The 17,909-nt window shown below is 43.1% G+C and overlaps 1 protein-coding gene across 2 annotated transcripts in view; it reads right to left on the bottom strand.

Annotated features, from left to right (window-relative positions):
* Positions 1–2,166: 2,166 nt before the first annotated feature.
* The window catches only part of nlgn3a (neuroligin 3a), a 189,002-nt gene continuing 173,259 nt past the window's right edge, over positions 2,167–17,909 (bottom strand). For both annotated transcript variants that reach the window (XM_019870047.1, XM_019870048.1), the window contains one exon: positions 2,167–4,652. In XM_019870047.1, coding sequence (XP_019725606.1) covers positions 3,794–4,652 — 859 coding nt within the window. In that variant the 3' untranslated portion in view covers positions 2,167–3,793. The remainder of the gene's footprint in view (positions 4,653–17,909) is intronic.

Consider the following 17,909-nt stretch of genomic DNA (forward strand, 5'->3'; position numbering starts at 1 on the left):
AGTGCGTGTTTACTTGGCCTTTAAAAACCTGCATGCTGCCACTCTTCCGTTTTTTTTTTTTTTTTTAAACATAGTCAACAATGTTACCTTTGTCCAAATGCTTTACAGCAGTGGTGGGCACATCAATCCGTCAGTCATCATGCCGTATTTTGGGCCAGCTCAGTTTGTTCGCCTGTCATGGATGACAGCCAATTGGTGTCGCAACGAGTGTCGTACTTCCCGGTACAGTGTCACACGCAGGTGCTGCAGAAGCAGCAAAATAAAGAACATGAAAAAAACCCAGAAACAAAACATTATTTTATCACAGACGTATACAGTATATGAATAAACCGACAGTGCCGCTTATTTGCTAGCAGCCATCTTACATTGCCACTCTGTGTGAAGTGCTTCATCTTTCATTATTCTCTAATAAGGTATACCTCTGAGTGCTACTCGAAGATTCATCTGCATCATGTTGTCAGAACCATCAAATATGAAATGAAAGCGAAGACCATCTGGAAAAAAAAATGCGGCAAAATGTAAACCTAAAACTCTGTGTCACAACTCACATCCTATGCTCTGAATAGGCGATGCAAACAATGACGCATGTTGTTGGAGAATCTCTCATTGCTGCATGGATCCATCATCCTAGAATAAAACATGCACTGATAAGTAATATAGGCAACATAGTATGGCTGACCTCTGGCTTCAGCTGCATAGGGCCTATTGATAAAGAGTAATTCATACATACGTCCGTATGTTATATACCTTCCAATCTGACAAACCGCAGTGATGCTGTACCATATTGTTTATTTCACCAATCACCACACCGTGTGTGTGCATGTCTATGTGTTGTTTTTATTTTATTTTATTTATTTATTTTTCATTTGGCTACATGTCTGCTGCTGACATATTAAGTATGTGTTCGATGCCGACGTGGGACGGAGAAGGCAGACGAGGGCTGGCCTGAAATCATGAGTCATGCCGACTGGCGGGTCGATGCGCCCACCACAAAGGGAGGTACGCTGCATTAAAAAAAAAATACAAAACAACCCCCTTCCCCCAACCTTTCTCTGATCTTTTATCAAACCTGAAAGTCTACACTTCAGTCTTGTTTTGTTTCAAATCCTTAATGACTCTGTGAAAATTAAATATATCTGAATAAATAAACCTGTCCTGGTAAAATGTGCTAACAAAAGAAAAGAAAAAGAGAAAAACGGTTGTATGATGACTAAAACAAACTCATCTTGCATTTCAATCAGTGTTGCTATCACTTGGCTTACGGCAGTGACCTCAGTGGCTACAAGCTGTAACTGCACATAAATGTTGGCCCCCGGTAGCATATCCACTGACTTGAATATTTTTTTGCTAAACCACTTTAGCGAAATTTACACAATGTGCAATCTGATGTCAAGTTGGAAATGCCGCTGGCGAACTGCGAAAACGCATCATTAAAGCATTACTGTTAATAATGTTACAGCAGGTAGACTCCATCTGTGTATTTTTTCCTCTGAGATTTTTCAAGGAGGTGTGACCCATATAAGGCAGGATAAGAATAAAACAAGATGACTCATACAGATCAACCCATAAGCATCTCCCCTCACATAACCCCTTCTCTCTTTCTGCAACGAGCAGGTTTTGTGATGATCTGACCAGATTGGGATTTTCGCTTGGCTGCTCTCCAACCACGGAGTCAAGATTTTAAAAGAATAATGTTAAGGTATCACAAAAGACTGATCTCGTTTCAAGCAGTCATATCGTGCTAGTGTTCCTTTAGAAACTTTGGGAGGTAATTTGCGCCTTGCTATGAGGTTTAATGGAAATTGTCGGTTTTAATGACAGAATCAATAACTCCAGTTTTCTCCCAGAGAATAACGACAAATTAAAAGATGCAGTCGGCAATCGCCGCACAATCTCCCATTGCTGCAGCACTACTTTGCATGCATTACAGTAAAATGTAGAGTTATGCACACAGGCCCCAAGCTGTTAGGCCCTTTCTCAAAGAGGGAGAAAGAGAAGGAGCAGCGAGGTAAGGAGAAGGAGATGGGAAGAGAGGATGAGGGAGGTACAGCGATGATGTCCCGAGGCTTAGGCTGGCTCTTGCTGTGAGAATATTTTTCTTTTTACTCATTCAAGTGGAAATTAGAGCGAGTCCTAAAAAAAGAGAGGCTCTAAATGACGTGAAACTTTCTATTCCTTTTTTGACTTTTTTTAATTTGGTACATGGCACAATCAGCATGTATGCATCTGGTATACATAAATAAATATTAAATATTTCATCCATAAATATACATATAGAGCTCTTACAAAGATGTCTTGAAGTGTTGTTGGCAAGGGATGCTCATTTATTTGTGTTGGTGCTGTTACGTATTTTCTTTTTTTTTTGTAAGTGGGAATGATATCTCCATAGAAGCCCTATACATATATGTATGTATGCCCATATTTATATATATGTATATTGAAAGAAATACAAGTGTGCACTGATGTAGGTTCTCTCAGTGCAAACAGGCCATTGACTGCTGCTGTCGAAGTGGAAGTCTAACAAAGTCCACACACCAGTTAGTTCAGTTGTTTCTTGACGCTGTCTTTTTCTCTTACATGTAAAATAATAAGGTTTATTTTCATCATCTTTAAGCAAAATTAGACATAGAACTTGGAACAAAAATAACCCCCCAAAAAAGTGCTATTTTGCAAAGACGACACCAAGAGACGCAGCAGAAACACGACTGGCGGTGAACCAAAATCAACAACATGGAAATGCATTTTGCATTGAACCCGCCCAGCCCCCATCCCCACCCCCCAAAAAAAATAAAATAAAATGAAAGCACACGGTATAGCCTACTCAAATTTAAAAAATAAATGTGGACGCACACGACCAACACGACCACACATGTTCACTCACTCGCCTCTCATGTTCCACGCGGTACACGAGCAGCATGTGTACGTGCACACTTGGTTGAGATCGGATCATATAGCTTAACAGGTAAACTGGCTGTAAAAGATGCACTTTCTTAACAAAAACAATCACAGGAACAAAGCATGTGTCTCCAAGCCAGAGCTGTCCATGGCAAACCCTTTGACGCAAACTAATGCACAATGAAAGATGAAACCATTCATGTTGTGCTGCAAACAGGAGCAAAAATCAACCAAAAAGTTGCCCCAAACGGGATTTAAAATCTCTACATCTGCATACGCGCTAATTTCTAATCCTGGTATCAGTCTTTCTGTCACTCTCCTCTCAGTATATTGTCTATTAGAACAGATATGATGACACCCCGCCCCCACCCCCTCCCAAAAAAAAAAAGAGTTTTGTAAGGCATTGAAATCAAAAGAAAGAAGCAATTAAAAACATGATGTGAGTTTCGACATCGAGGCCATTGTTCTTCATGTGTCTCCCCCAGGAGGAAGGAGGATTGGGAAATTAAAAAGCACTTTAGTTTGTTTTTGTTAGGAACGCAAGAAAAAAAGAAAGTCTTCTTTGTCCGCTTAAAAGGCTTTTCAAATGATGATTTAAAAAAAAAAAAAAAAAAAAAGGACACAACACAAAAAAACAGCCCCTCCCCTGATGAGGAGAAGGTAAGCAGTTTGATTTTGGCAGCTCTGCACAACTTGACATCCATAGAGAGCTCTGAAGCGACGCTCCTCGTAGTAAAAGTCTGCTTAAATCTCTTCACGTTTTAATCTGCCCTTGTCTCCCCCCACCCCTCTCTGTAGTATTTATAAAACACAATCCTCTTCTCTGTTTTGTTGAATCCTTTACTCATCCTCCGTCGCCATCGCTGGCCGTCGACCCCCTCGTCTGGTCTCCTTAAAGCTATACGCGCGTGGTGGAGTGGGAATGCGGCAGGCCGGTGGAGTTGAATCCCGTCGTGAAGGTGTTGTAAGGGTGCAGGTTGGGCATGCCCACCAGAGAATTGGGGATCATGGTAATGGTGTTGGGCGTCATGAGGGGAATGTCGTCCGGAGAGCGCCGCAGGGTGAGCGTGTAATCGGGCAGCGAGGCCAAGCGCAGCGCCCCCTCGTTGCTGTTCCCCGCCTCGCACTCGTGGTGCGTCTGGTTCATCTGCAGCGACATGATCTCCTCCTCGGGCGCGTGGTGCCCGATGTCGTTAGAGGTGGTTTGGCGCTGCGGGCTGGGCTGGCCGTGGCTGGACTCCTGCCGCCGCTTGTCCTTGCGATAGTAGAGGGCGGCGAACGCCAGTACGTTGAGGAAGAGCAGCGAGGCCCCCACCGCGATGGTGACGCTGAGCTCCGTGGAGTAATCCCGAGGGTTCTCCACCACGAGAGGACCAGACTCCTTGTCGTCGCCCCAGGAGTCCTTGTCTTCGCTGTTGTAGGCCGGCGACATGGGGGGCCGCTTGGTGTTGAAGGGCCACGTGGTCTTACCGTTGGGCCGCTTGGTGGACAGGGTGTTCTGCGTGGTATCTGGCGGGGGCACTTTGGTGGTGGTGGAGGTGTAGTGGAACATGTCGTGAAGATTGTACAGATGCGGCACCAGGTGCTTCCAGAAGGCCACTTTGGTGGCCCGGTAGTGGTCGCGCACACGCGGCTTGAGGCCGATGTGAAGGTAAAGCTGGTCCTGGGGGTTGTACTTGGACCACGCCACCTCCTCGAAGCGGTTGGCCTTGGTGTGGATGAACTTCGTGTCCTGGGGAACTGGTTTGTTGGGATCCCTGAGGAGAAGACACAGATGCAAAAGGATGTTAGGCAAGAGTTTCGACATGCTCATCTGATTTAGCCTTTGGTCACTCTTGTACTTTGGCCTGGACCAAATTACGACATGTCGTGTGCATTTGCTCCGCAGTCCCGAGTGTTCACAATGGCATTTTCCATCGGAGCAAAAGTTGCCCAGTACAAGAGAATATGCGCTGTGAGGCAGTTTTGGGGACTTGGCGTACTGAAACAGACATCTCACACACCGCAACGCAATGAACTGGTTGCACCTCTTTCAACGTGCAACCACTCACAGCAGAAAATGTCGGGAATTGTTCCCCTTGTTGTGAAGTGTTTTCCATTCCATCATTTTACATTGATGTGCTAGAAGTGTGTTGTTTCAAGTAAATATTTAGACTTTTATACTGTTTTAGTATTGCATAGTGATCGACACTATGTGCGTTCCAACTTAGGTACAAAGCTGTCAGTGTCGTTGGTATGGAATTTGGTCGTCTATCCTTGTCTGTTCATCGATTCGCGTTTCCCCAGCGCTCAATGTTGTCACTAGATGTTGTCTGTGGTCCGTACAGTGTTCACGTCAATGAGACCATCAGGTGCTCAACAGTTTGATAGTTTCTGTAATTAATACACCATAATTCATCACTTTTCAAATGTAGTGTTCCAAAAAAAAAAAACTAAAACAAGAAGACTGAAGATTTGTTTTAGTGTTTGAATATTGGAAAGAAAGCATCGCAGTGGCCTTTCAATGTGCTCATATTCTCCTTGTGGGTTTTCTCCAGGTACTCTGGCTTCCTTCCACATTCGAAACTCAGACATGTGAGCTAAATTGGGGACTCCTAATTGTTCAGAAGTGTGAATGTGAGTGGGAACGGTTGTTGGTCTTCATGTGCTATTTTGAATTTGCGTATAAAAAGGTCATTCGTTTTAAAATCCTCATTCCTGTTCAAATCAGTGATAGTAAACAATGAAGGAAAAAAAAATCTGCATTATAGCAATCTATGACAGTGGACGGTCACTGAAATCAAGTCCAACGTAGCCCATAACCACAAGACACCCCAAAGAAAACCCATCAGCTTGTTGTTTGGGTTTGAGAGAGATTCAGTTGATCGATCATATTTAGGAAGGCTCACGGCAGAACACACTTGCGTTTTTAAGTGAACTCCACTGGAAACAGAACTGCACCAACTTGCAGCAGTTCACTCTGCCTGCTCCCTCGTCTCCCTTCCCAGATGTTGCTCTTAATTCAGTTCGGATGCAGTCTGCGCACACAAACCAGGGCAGGGGCCTTTTTAAGTAAACACACATATGAATAAGTCAGCAGGCTTTAGGGCTCACGTCAGGAGGCATCTTGTTGTTGATAATCCCAACACTGGTGGAGCCCTTCTGCTAATTGCTTCGGGAAGGCAGCGCAGTGTGTATTGGCATCTTGTGAACTGATGTAAAGAGGACCATATTAATTAACATTTAGACACTGAGTGGGAACTGCTCAACCCACTGTGGGTGCGTACGTGCGTGCATGTATCAGGAAAAGATCAAAAGACAGTCAGGCATCTTTTTTGATGCAGTACTGCGTTTGTGCCAATGAGTTCACCATTTCCCTTTTTGACATCCTGACCATGTCCTTTTCAATGAGGAGTGAAGCGTCCGATTTATTGAACCAATTATTATAAAGCAATCTCCGGCAATCTAACAAGTCTATTTCTGTAATGTGTCGCGAGTGGAAGCTGCGGAGGCACCACTACAGCTTTATTTAGTACGCAAAGAATAGACCTGCAAAAGAATGCCGCAGCCTTGAAAACACAATAATCACTCGAGTCCGAGGGGTTGAAAGGAAGCAAGGAGGCGCTTGACATTTCTTCAAATGTCATGAAATATCCCTTTGCGGGTTTGATTGCCAAGTCATTTGCACGCCAAGTTCAAGTTTATTCTGGGATTTCGGGATGCGCCGGTCACAGTGTATTTTTGGCACCGGTCCTTGTGTTTGAAAACGTTTGTACAAGAGAATTAAAAGCCACACCAGAAGCATTCAACCTACAGTTCATTTTTCTGCTGTCAATTTTTCTTTTTCGGGTCAGTGCTTCTGGGAGAGGTGAATAGAAAGAAAGGGAGAGAGAGGAAGGGAGACTGAGTGGTAAAACAAATTGAGATGGCGAAAGCTGAATCCCTGGACCTGGGCCCGTGTCAGCAGAGCAGCCTGTAAATAACCACTTTTATTACGCCCGTAATGATCCCCAATGAATATTGACAGGCAGACTATGATGACTTTGTAGCTGAATATCAGTAATTAAGTTTCAAAGGAGCGGCTGGTGGAGGTAAGGTCATATTGATCTCCCTGTGCACAACATGCCGGAGAACAGGACATCAATCGGAGACGTGCTTGTCTGCAGCCTGCCAGCCTCGCGCATGCACATGCGCACGCGCTCGCATGCAAATCTACCCCGCCCATGGACAAACACGCACATGACAACAATGGGGGGCAGTCAGAGCAATCTCAGTTAATGGGAATTCCGGGCAGTTCCATATGCGCGACGAAAGCTCTCATTTTGGCTGGGTCAATTTGGCGAATTGTGATCACAAAAAGATCTAAAAGGTACTTGGCTAAATCTCACAAAGCAATCTGTGCACGTAGGCAGCAGGTTTTTAGATAGAGTGCGAGATGTCGTTTGGATAAAAAGGAATGCATTTTAGCAACACAAAGAAATTGATATGGGGTCGATGGATAAATTGACTTGAGAAAACAACTAGTTGACCGATCAAACCTACAAAATGCTTGGCCAATTCCTGCCAGAGAAAATAGCTGCAATTTGAACACGGATAAACGACTTGCTGACTGTGTGGACAAACAACCCGCAGAAGTGAGAAAGAATGACTGCTAATCAGTGAACGCAACACTTGACCTTGACTTGGAGTGGTAAAACTAATGGCCTTGTCAAACTACACGACATTTTTGTCCTTCAGAAAAGGCAAAAAGGAAGTATGGACCCATTTCTTGATAGTGAGGAGAGGGTAGAACTCAACTCAACTGTATTTATAAAGCACTTTCAAACAGCCATTGCTGCATACAAAGTGCTGTACATGGAGCAACTAACATATATACAACAATATAGCAATAATCAGTAACAAAGATGGTAGTAGGCACCAAACAGTATAACTAAGATCATGATTTGGGTCACGCTGAGTCAAATGCCAAAGAATACAAGTGAGTTTTGAGGCGGGTTTTAAAGATGGGCGGCGAGGAGGCTTCCCGAATGCTCAGTGGGAGGTCATTCCAGAGAGAGGGACCAGCAACGAAAAAGGCTCGATCCCCTCTCAGCCTCCGTTTAGTTCTTGGTACTTCTAATAATGTCTGGTCCGCAGACCTGAGGCGCCGGGCAGGTGTGTAGGGGCGGATGAGCTCAGAGAGGTAAGGTGGAGCAAGGCTATTTAAAGATTTGAAAACAAATAATAGGATCCTGAAAAGAACTCTAAAATGTTTCGGGAGCCAGTAAAGGGATGCCAGAATAGGAGTTATGTGCTCCCTCTTAAGAGTAGCAGTTAAGAGGCGAGCAGCAGCATTCTGGACCAGCTGGAGACGCTTAATGGAGGATTGGCTGACTCCAAAGTAAAGTGCATTGCAGTAATCGAGCCGGGATGTGACGAAGGCGAGGGCAGTATGGACTTACTATATACTTTCCAATCTTTCCCCTTTTGTTCAAGTGACTTTTTAAATAATGCACACACCACATTACGATTGTGCGCATCAAGTCAGGTCTCTTGCCATAGGTTTTTAATATGGCAGCCTCCATCATTTTTATTCCTGTTGCCAACAGCACAGGTAATCTGTTTGAGACAGGCATCATGCAGTTTAATCTTGTCTATTTGCAATCCATATAAGAGCTGCAATCTTATATAGCACATTTTATATTAAATTTGCTGATAAAATTACAAACGTAAATTGTCTTTGATTGAGGTGCTGACAAGAAATCTTTGCCAAATATGGAAAAAAAATCAATCAATGTGACCCGGATTTATTCGTAAGTGGTGGTCTCTTCTTATATACATACATTCTAAAAATTTCTGGATCGTTTCCTAACACACTCATTGGGTAGCTTCAGATTTTCAGTAGATTGGGTTACTTTAACCAAGGTTGGGTTCATTATTTTGACCTAGTAGATTGGGTTCAAGATTAGATTTGGGCATGCTGAAGAGCTGAAAGTGGTCGCTATTTGTGTATTCAAGTTGAAGTATATTGAATGTAACGTTCTTCGAAAAGTGGCTGGATGTAACACCGTTTCCTTTCGACACATGGGATTCAAATCCCGGTGAAGGCGAACCGTGAATAGGAAAATGGTTAGGTTGCATGAGGGGGGATATCCAGTGTGAAATCAGCATTTTGTTTCTTTTACCACAGCTCTACCGATAACCTGGTGCCCCATTTAGTATTTTTAACTCACTCATCAGTATGTGTCGTTTTTACAGCTCGTTGGATGAAAGTACTGAAACTTTGGGACCCGCAGCTGGGTTAGCAATGTCACACAATTTAGGTTAATTCTGACGCAGCAGTTTGAAGCGTGTACCATGTGTGACTTCATTGACAATGAGGGACTTTTGCAATCATGAATGAAGTGAATGGCTAGAATCGATAGATGCACTGGGTTACTATGGGAATGTTATTTCGATACATGCTGCACAAGTAGGTACACGGCAAATGAAAGTGTTTTCTTTTGCCTTGTCTGATTATCTTCTAATAAAACAACATTTTGCACATCTAATGACTGTGCAGAGTGTTGTATAATGCTGCTGAAAACAGACAAGTTGCTGGCAGGCTTTTTTTGGATTCATTACAACGAACGCCACCGACCTCACGCCGTGTGTTGACTTCAACAGCAGACGGCTCATTGCGAGGCATATTTACAATTAAATCAAGTCTATTTATCTATATTGGCATAATTTGACATTTATGGTCCCGTTAAGCCCTAAGGACCATCTCACTCTCCCGCATTAGCGTACGACATGCATCCTGTCAAACCACCCCCTTAATCTAGATGGACATCGGCGCTGTGGCTGGACTCCAGGCGCTGGAGAAAGGATTATTACACACATAAAAGAAAGTGTTTTAATGGCCTTTTCACGTCCCTTCTGATGTGTTCATATGCTTGCGGTACCATAAGGCACAGCTTCCCTCCTCCCCTCCGGGGCCTCCGCTGGTTCTCTCCGTGTGACCTGCTGACCCACACTGACCTCGGCCAGTCATGCATGTTCAAGCGCTCCCATGTGTTTGTCTTCATGATTGACCGTGAGCTTGTGTATGTATGTCTGTATCTCTTGTGGCTTGTGTACCTGTCCGTCTATGTGAGCGTGCCATTGTATTAGAAATGCAATCCAGGTGTAACGACTTGACCGGAGGCTCCGCACAAGTTCAACACAAAGCGTGCAGCAGTTGCACGCATGCTGGAGTGGACAAAGGGATCCCTCTCTAGTCTTACATGACATTTTTAAAGCTTCTCCACGAGAGGATGTGTCACACGGATGACAAAGTCAACCATTCCAATACTTTATGTCAGTTAGAATCATTCTAGGCTCATTATTCATTCCAAACCATGACGGGAAGCTCTGATCTAAAAGGTAGATAAGAGGATAGAATGAATATCATCTCCCTTATTTTTTCCCATTTCCCATGTACGTCCTTCCCCTTTTCATCCTGATGTAATTTGAAGCGCTTCAATGATCATAGACCTAGCCGTCACCAAATCTGAAAAGACACGTTTTGGCGCCCCGAGGCAGAAGACAAAAATCTATTTTCACTACACTCAACAGCCCTGAATTTCTGAGCTGAGTTAGAGCCTCACCATATAACACGAAAGGAGGTGCATTAAATCTCAGGCACTGTTGCTCATTTGGCTCAGCTGCTAAAATATGCAAAGTTAAAGCTTTTTGAAGGTTGAGGTTATTGTTGTTACCTGTGTGTAACACATGCATCCCCCGCAGCTGTTTATCTACTTACCAGGTAACACAAAGTAAGCATTTCATTGGAATTTTCCCTCCCAACACCCTGCCCTGCATTCTGAGTAGATTTTTCTTCAGCGCATGTTGTCTAGTGCTTGTCGGCAGCCTCGTAGGACAGCGTGCAAATTATCAGGCCGTGCTCTTTTGCCCTTCGTGTGGTTGCACGCTGGGGCGGAGGGATGAGTGATGCATGCTTTATATTTAACGGCAGCCTTCAGTTCAACGGGCTAAGTGATGCGGGGCGAAACGCTGTGACTTTGGAGTGTGCTGAGGTGTCGGAGGACACCATTCGGACCTTTCCTTATTGATTTATTTATATTTTTTTTCTGAAATGAGCGGCGAAAACAAAACTCCTTCAATCCATTCAATGTATTACTTTTTCTGCATTGAAACCGCCTCATCAATAGGTTGCTTCACATTGTTAAACTTGGCATTTTTCACCTTTGTCAAATTAACAGCCACTTATGGACGTCAAATTTATATCCCCTCCTCTCATTACATTTGGCCCATGGCAGCGACACTGATCAGTGTTATCCACACCCCAGAACAAGCTACACTGCTTCTTACCTTCTCAGATGAGTATCCAAATATTCGCTACCACATCTCCAAATCAAGTCGGTACCTAACTCAACGGAGTGGGCATTTTTGCGGCCATGCTGCTGCAGTTTGCATTCAAGTAAGCGGTGGCTACAGTAACCTTTTAAGCAGTGAATTGAGTGGTAAAAATAATTGCAACTATGGAAAATAGTCGTGATTACACAGGTTTTGACAAAACTGAGGCAACATGGACTTGGCTGCCAATGCTCCAAGCGAACTTTTATTTATTTATTTTTAACCTCTCGGGGCAGGTGTTGCCGATTTGCAACAACCAAGTATCAGATTCCTCCTGTTACGAGAACTTAATTTGAGCCTCAGAGGTAGGTGCACAGTGAACCCTAACGTGAAATTTTAGGGCCGTTTTCGGTCAAGTTAACTTGTACTTCACTCATTTTGACTACATTACTGATAAATGGGCTGAAGTGTGCGTCAGAGGTTTGTCAGCAATAACAACCAAAAATACAAATGATAGAATATGGGACTTAAAAAAAAAAAAATCGGTTGCACAGGCGTGAGTAGATGCAAAAATTCACTTGCACTTCACTCAAATTTTAGAAGCAAATTGCCACCATTTATGGACAGTCTGGTGCCCTGGCCGCGACCAGGAGAAGCGCTGTCGATTCAGTCACAACTATGAGTTGGTCTAAACTGCATCATGCCAACTCTGGCCTACATCAAGTCTGGTCAACAGCTCCTGCAAGGAAACAAAAAATTCAGGACTCTTCCATTATCAAATTGCTACGTAACAGCGTAGCACTCTGGCCTGCCAAGTTATCATGTCAGCACCTCTACAATACCTGAAGTATGTACTGGACTTTGTCTCTGTACTGTGTTTTAATAACGTGCTCATGTTAGGACTCTGTAGGTTTTAAAAATGTAGTGTTTATTACTGGTTACTAGTGCATCCTAAAAAAACAAACAACCAAACAAACAAACCCATTGTTAGAATTTGTGGACAATTCAGAGGAAGGGCAAGCAATAGCTGTCACTATTCTTCCAGAAGTGTTTGAATCAAATCATTGGGTGCTAAAGGGCACTATAGACATCTCGCAGTTGAATTGGCAGACTTTGTCACTGAAGACAAAGCAATCGATGCTGTATATTTTGGCTCACACAACCAGCCTTTTTTTTTTTTTTTTGGTTGAGAATAATGTGAGATTGAGATGGAGGAGTAGGAATAGAAAAAGAGCAAAATAATAAATAAAGAACCAACACATGTCAGCGGTGTACTCTTTAACTATACCTAGCAAGACCTTGCTCAGCATGTGACGGTGCTCACAAAGAGGAAGGAAATGAGCACAAGCCAGCAGTAAAAAACACACCGAGTGGAAAGTTGGACTGACATATTTATAGCGCTAATGATATGTAGTGACTGATCTTTGCTGCCTTTTCATCATTCTGTCTTTTTCTGAAGTGCTCCGCCAGCGCTTTTGGATGTCGGTGCACACGCTGTGCTTTTTATTTGTTGTTTGAGATTGTGTGAAAGTTGCAGCGTGTGGACACAAGGCAAAAGTTTTGGAGGCACAGTTGAAATGATGTCGGAGAAGACAATTAATGTGATGTAGTAGGTATTTGACCTGTGATTGATAATGTCGGCCTACGCCTCTTGCAGTTCATTCATCATCTTTCTTTCATCAGACTTGGTTAGACCAATGTCTCTGTCCATTTCTCCTTCTGTCCATCAGCCTGTGTCTCTCTCTGTAGCCATCGACACAGCCTTTCCATCTCTCCTTTAAATGGTCAGTTCATCCAGCCGTCCTGATTGTTCGTCCTCATCTGTTCAGTTCTTCCACCGTCTGTCTGTCTACACTGCCTTTGCTGTCTCCATCAAGTATCAAGTACAACTTTATTGTCAAATGTGCTACAGACAGATCCATCTATTCATCTCTATTGTCAATATCTACCCTTCCATCTTTTCATGTCTCTGCCGATTCATCCATTTAACTGTCCCTTGTCTGTGCTTCCATCCTTCTGTCTGTCCCCCCTAACTTAATTCATTCCTTAGTATCCATCTGTTTGTCCAACTTTCCGTCTGTGTCCATCATCATCATCATCATCTCCTCTCCCTCGATCCATTGCCCTTCCAATGCCTGTCTAATTCATTCATCTGCTCAGTCATTCCATCACCATTGTCGATCTGTCCATATATTCTTCTGTCTGTCATCCATACATTGTTCCATCCTGTTTGTTACTTCGGTCATTTGTCGATCTGTCTGAAAAGCCTTTTGTCCGTTGGTACGTTCGTTTGCCATTGATCTTTCTACCCATTGAAAAATCCACTCATCAGCCTGGTAATCTATCCTTTCATTAATCCTTTCATTACTTAACTGTGCAAATATCAGACTGTTGAGCTGTCATGTGGACTGTCCATTGGTACTTATGCCTGTCTAGTTATCTATTTGTTATCAGCGGAGCGGAGAATCTGTCTGCCTGCGCCTGGATCAAATTTACCCAAATTGCATTATGCAACCGGTGCCACAACTTAGACCTGGTTTCACCTCGTCCCAATTCTAGTCTACGTTCTGCTATTATATTGTCGGGTGCGCCGTGGCATGTAGTAGGAACTGCTGTAACGCCAGACATGATAGCGTGGTTTGCCAAATTCCCAAACATGGTCAACTAGACTTGCGCACCAGTTTTTACGCCGAGTGCACATGCGCCTATCTATGAAAATGGGGCCCCAAGAAAAAGACAACGTTAACGGGAAAGATAGTTTCATAAATTCCAAGGCAATAATCAACACTGCCACCCTTAAAAATGAGCTAACAGACACACTCACAGTCATGCGCACGCGCTAAGATTTGACAGTGAGATGTTTGTTTTTATGTTCTCACTACTCTGATGCAGGACAAAAATGTGCAAGGGACAGAGTTTGCCCTGTAAAGATGACACATGACAGCGTGGGACAGGAAGGGCTTTAGGGGGAACGCCAGTATCATACACATGGTTGACATGTAGAACAAGTGTCTCAACATGGCGTCCCACATGTTTTGACAGGCGATTTACGTCAAAGAGAGGAAGTGCAATCTGGGTTAGCTCATCGTGAGAATTTGGAGAAGGGGGGAGGGAGTGAGAATTGCTGTTGTGAGCCGAAAAGTCAAAGGGAATTCAACCGGGTCCTAATTAAAGGGATGTCCTCCAGAGCCAGACTGGGCTTGGGTGGTGCTGGGCTGAGATATTCATTCCCTGGTGTCCTCGAAATGAGGACAATGAACTTTGGGGAAAAATCTTCAGCCCTCTGCCTGAAGGAGTAGTCACCAAGAACTGATGATAGAGTCCAATAGTTGCAAGACAAGTACCCTCTGAAGGAGTACTGTGCGGCATCAATCTTTACTTTTGTTAACAGCTCATTATCATTTTACATGGTCATAATAGCATTGGAAAATAAGTTACGTTTAGTCGGCATGGCGATGACCGAGGAATTCTCCATATTGCTAATCAATGTTCCAAGGATTTTTAAGATGTAAAATTATTATGATGCTTTAAGACACCACTTTCATCTATGGTCATTTCACTCTTGCAATACTTTGCTACAAATCAGAATGGGACTTCTAAGTGAAAAACGTAAAAGCGATCAGTGCAGCAAAATTCGAGGTCAAGAATTAAGTGCAATTTGATGTTAGGACCTTAACGTGGAGGCTGGGTTATGGCTAGCACACAGATGTCGATACCACCATGTCAAATGATGATGACATCATCATCTATCAGAATTAAGTTTCAAGGCACTGCAACAGCCAATTCAGCCTAAAGGGTTACCTCCAGGCCAGAATGGAAACACACGCACGCACGCACACACACACACACACACACACACACACACACACACACACACACACACACACACACACACACACACACACACACACATTCACGCACACTGTACAATGCCTCTGATCGATATGATCTTTCGAACTGTCGAAACAGATCTAATTTTTGACCAAAATATTCCTAATTCTGTCCAAGATTTTACGGTGGCAATTTAAAGCAGACCAAATCCTGGCAGTCAAAACGGCTGTGAAAGCACTGTGAGCAACGGATTATGTTTATAGCATTGTTAGCACTAAGGCCCACATTGGCCGCCTTGTTTTAACAGGTTAGACTTTTTAATAATACTCAATACAGTGCTTTCTGACAAAATGTCTGCCTTCTCACTGTACATTACACATAAATAAAAACTTCATCTGGTACACCTGCACAGTCAAATTAAACTCAAGAGCTACTGTATATCAATAACTGCACCTTTGCCAGGCAAGTAAAGAAAGCATCATCTACCACTATATATGTTTCTGTTGTTTCAGTGTTTTGTAAGTGCCGTGAGCTGTTTCATAACTTTCAAAAAACAGTACACAGCTTCTGTGACCATGTAGTTTGTCCAAGTCTTGTTTCCATACCATATTGACATGGATGATGGACATCATCCAATAATTGGATAAACAATTATTAGAACGCTTCCCGATCCTGGTACAGTTTCATTCTGCAGCAGGGTATAATTTTGACAGAAATGGGAGTCGCAGTCAGTAGTCGGGTTTACATGAAGAGCTTTTTAAAACAAGTTCTCCTGTCGCAGATGAGCTCTGGTGGGACGCTGCCATTTTCAAGTGTGTAAATGACGATGTCATTACATATTTACACCAATACAGAGCATGTAGAGACCGCACCCAGCCTGGCTATTCCGTTTGAATTGTTTCCATGACGTTTGTTTGGCCCGGCAAAAGGACTATACCACCCGTGTGAATCAGAATAAATTCCATTCGGATTTAATTAAATCGGAATACAAGGCCCCATGTAAACCTGACTCGTGCCATTCCGTTTCAAATAACCCAGTTTAGATTATTTAAAAAGCATCAATGTACAAATGAGCAATGAGTCTAAATCCCAAGGCAGATGGTGTTTAAAGATAACAAATGTTGTAGATTGCAAATGCCTGAAAAAGCCTGAACTTATTGGGCTGTGTTGTATTATTGAACGTAAGACAAAGAATACATGTGCATGAGCCATACATATCATGCAATAAACTTTCTGTGTACATCTCCAACGTGATGTTCTGAATATGGCGAGACAAGATGGCTGCCAGGCAAAGGAGACAGATGTTTGGTTAGTCTGACCTCAGTGGTTCACCCGAGGAGCCAAACTGCTGACATCAGTCCATCTGCACTTGTCTGTCATGAGCAACTCATTCATCGAGTTGTGCTGGTGGCCACACTGGCCTATAAACCAGACGTTTAGATGTCAAAGTCAACCTGATTGAGCAGCGGATGATGCAGACATTTTTTTTCCCTCCACAGTGCATCCCCCTCAAGGTAAGATCAATAGCACTCTGGTGTACATGGATTGTCAAATTAAATTTAAGTTGTTTGAAATGATGACTAGTTGTGCAAAATTGGCTTGTACTTTGTGATGGGCAGAGGTGAAATTGAGTATGGAGTGGGGGAGGGTCACCCTGGGCGAGAATGATCGTCTGGGTCCAAGCTAAAGAAGACAATACCAGTAAGGGCAACAGTTGCCGTTCTGATAAGTCATGGCATCTTTCGGGGCCTAACTACAATGGAGCAGCGAGAACATTTTCAGCTCCCCCATACAAAATTTTCAAAAAAAAAAAAAAAAAAAACAACCCAGAGGTGCAGACAGAGACACAGACATAAAGACAGTCCTTGCACTCAATCCAGAAATTCAGCGAAGCACATATTGTATTGCACTCACTGGAGGTACATTTAATCTTCCTCACATTCAATATGTCTCTCTCTCTCTCTTGTTTTTTTTTTTTTTTTTTTAAAAACAGGTCTAAAAAATATCGGTTAGAGTGTTTTTCTTCTCTTTCCAGTTCCATGCTTATCCATTGTGGGACTTTCTCTGTGCATACATCCGATTTGAAGTCGTTTTAATAGGACGCTGATTGGATTTCATCTGCTACTTTTCACTGATGATATACTGCAGCAAGTTTTGAATTCGGTCATTCTTGGTTTAGCCGATTTAAAACTAATTTAAATTCACTTTGTAAATTAACACTTTGAGCGCCGTTGATGTGAAATACCGTCAACAGCAATTGTCGACATCAATCTCCATCAACTGCTTTTTTCTGTGGAAATGGCTGGAGAAAGGTTTTGGCAAAAGCATTGCATTTTTTCGGGGGGATCTCACTGTTGTGGGTAAGCTCTTAAATCATGTCTGACCTCAGAAATACAACCGTTACAAGCAGCTAGTGATTGATCAAAGTGTTTGTCACGTGAAATCTATGAAAAATAGTGTCACAAAAAGAGAAAAAACAATGGGGATTATTTTAGAAGGTGAAATTAGGACATAATGTACACAGCAACACACACACACACACGCACGCACGCACGCACGCACGCACGCACGCACGCACGTACATGGCACGCACACACACTACTAAATACTACTACTACTAAATAGGGTGCAAATATTTAGTTTTTCAAATTGCTTCACTGGAAATTCATTGTGAATACATAATTTATGATCAAAGAAGAGAATCAGATATTAAATGTGGTTGTTTGGGTGTTTACATAAAACAATATTCTATGATCCTTGAAAGATCAGTCAGAATGCTCTAAACCACATATGTCAAAGTGCCGGCCCGCGGGCCGGATGTTTTCTGTGGCCCCTGGGATGATATTGATTTATTATTAGAACCGGCCCGCGGACCGCAGCAAGCCGAG

The sequence above is a fragment of the Hippocampus comes genome, unplaced genomic scaffold, assembly GCF_001891065.2.
Source record: "Hippocampus comes isolate QL1 unplaced genomic scaffold, H_comes_QL1_v1.1 scaffold9, whole genome shotgun sequence".
Taxonomy (NCBI): Eukaryota; Metazoa; Chordata; class Actinopteri; order Syngnathiformes; family Syngnathidae; genus Hippocampus; species Hippocampus comes.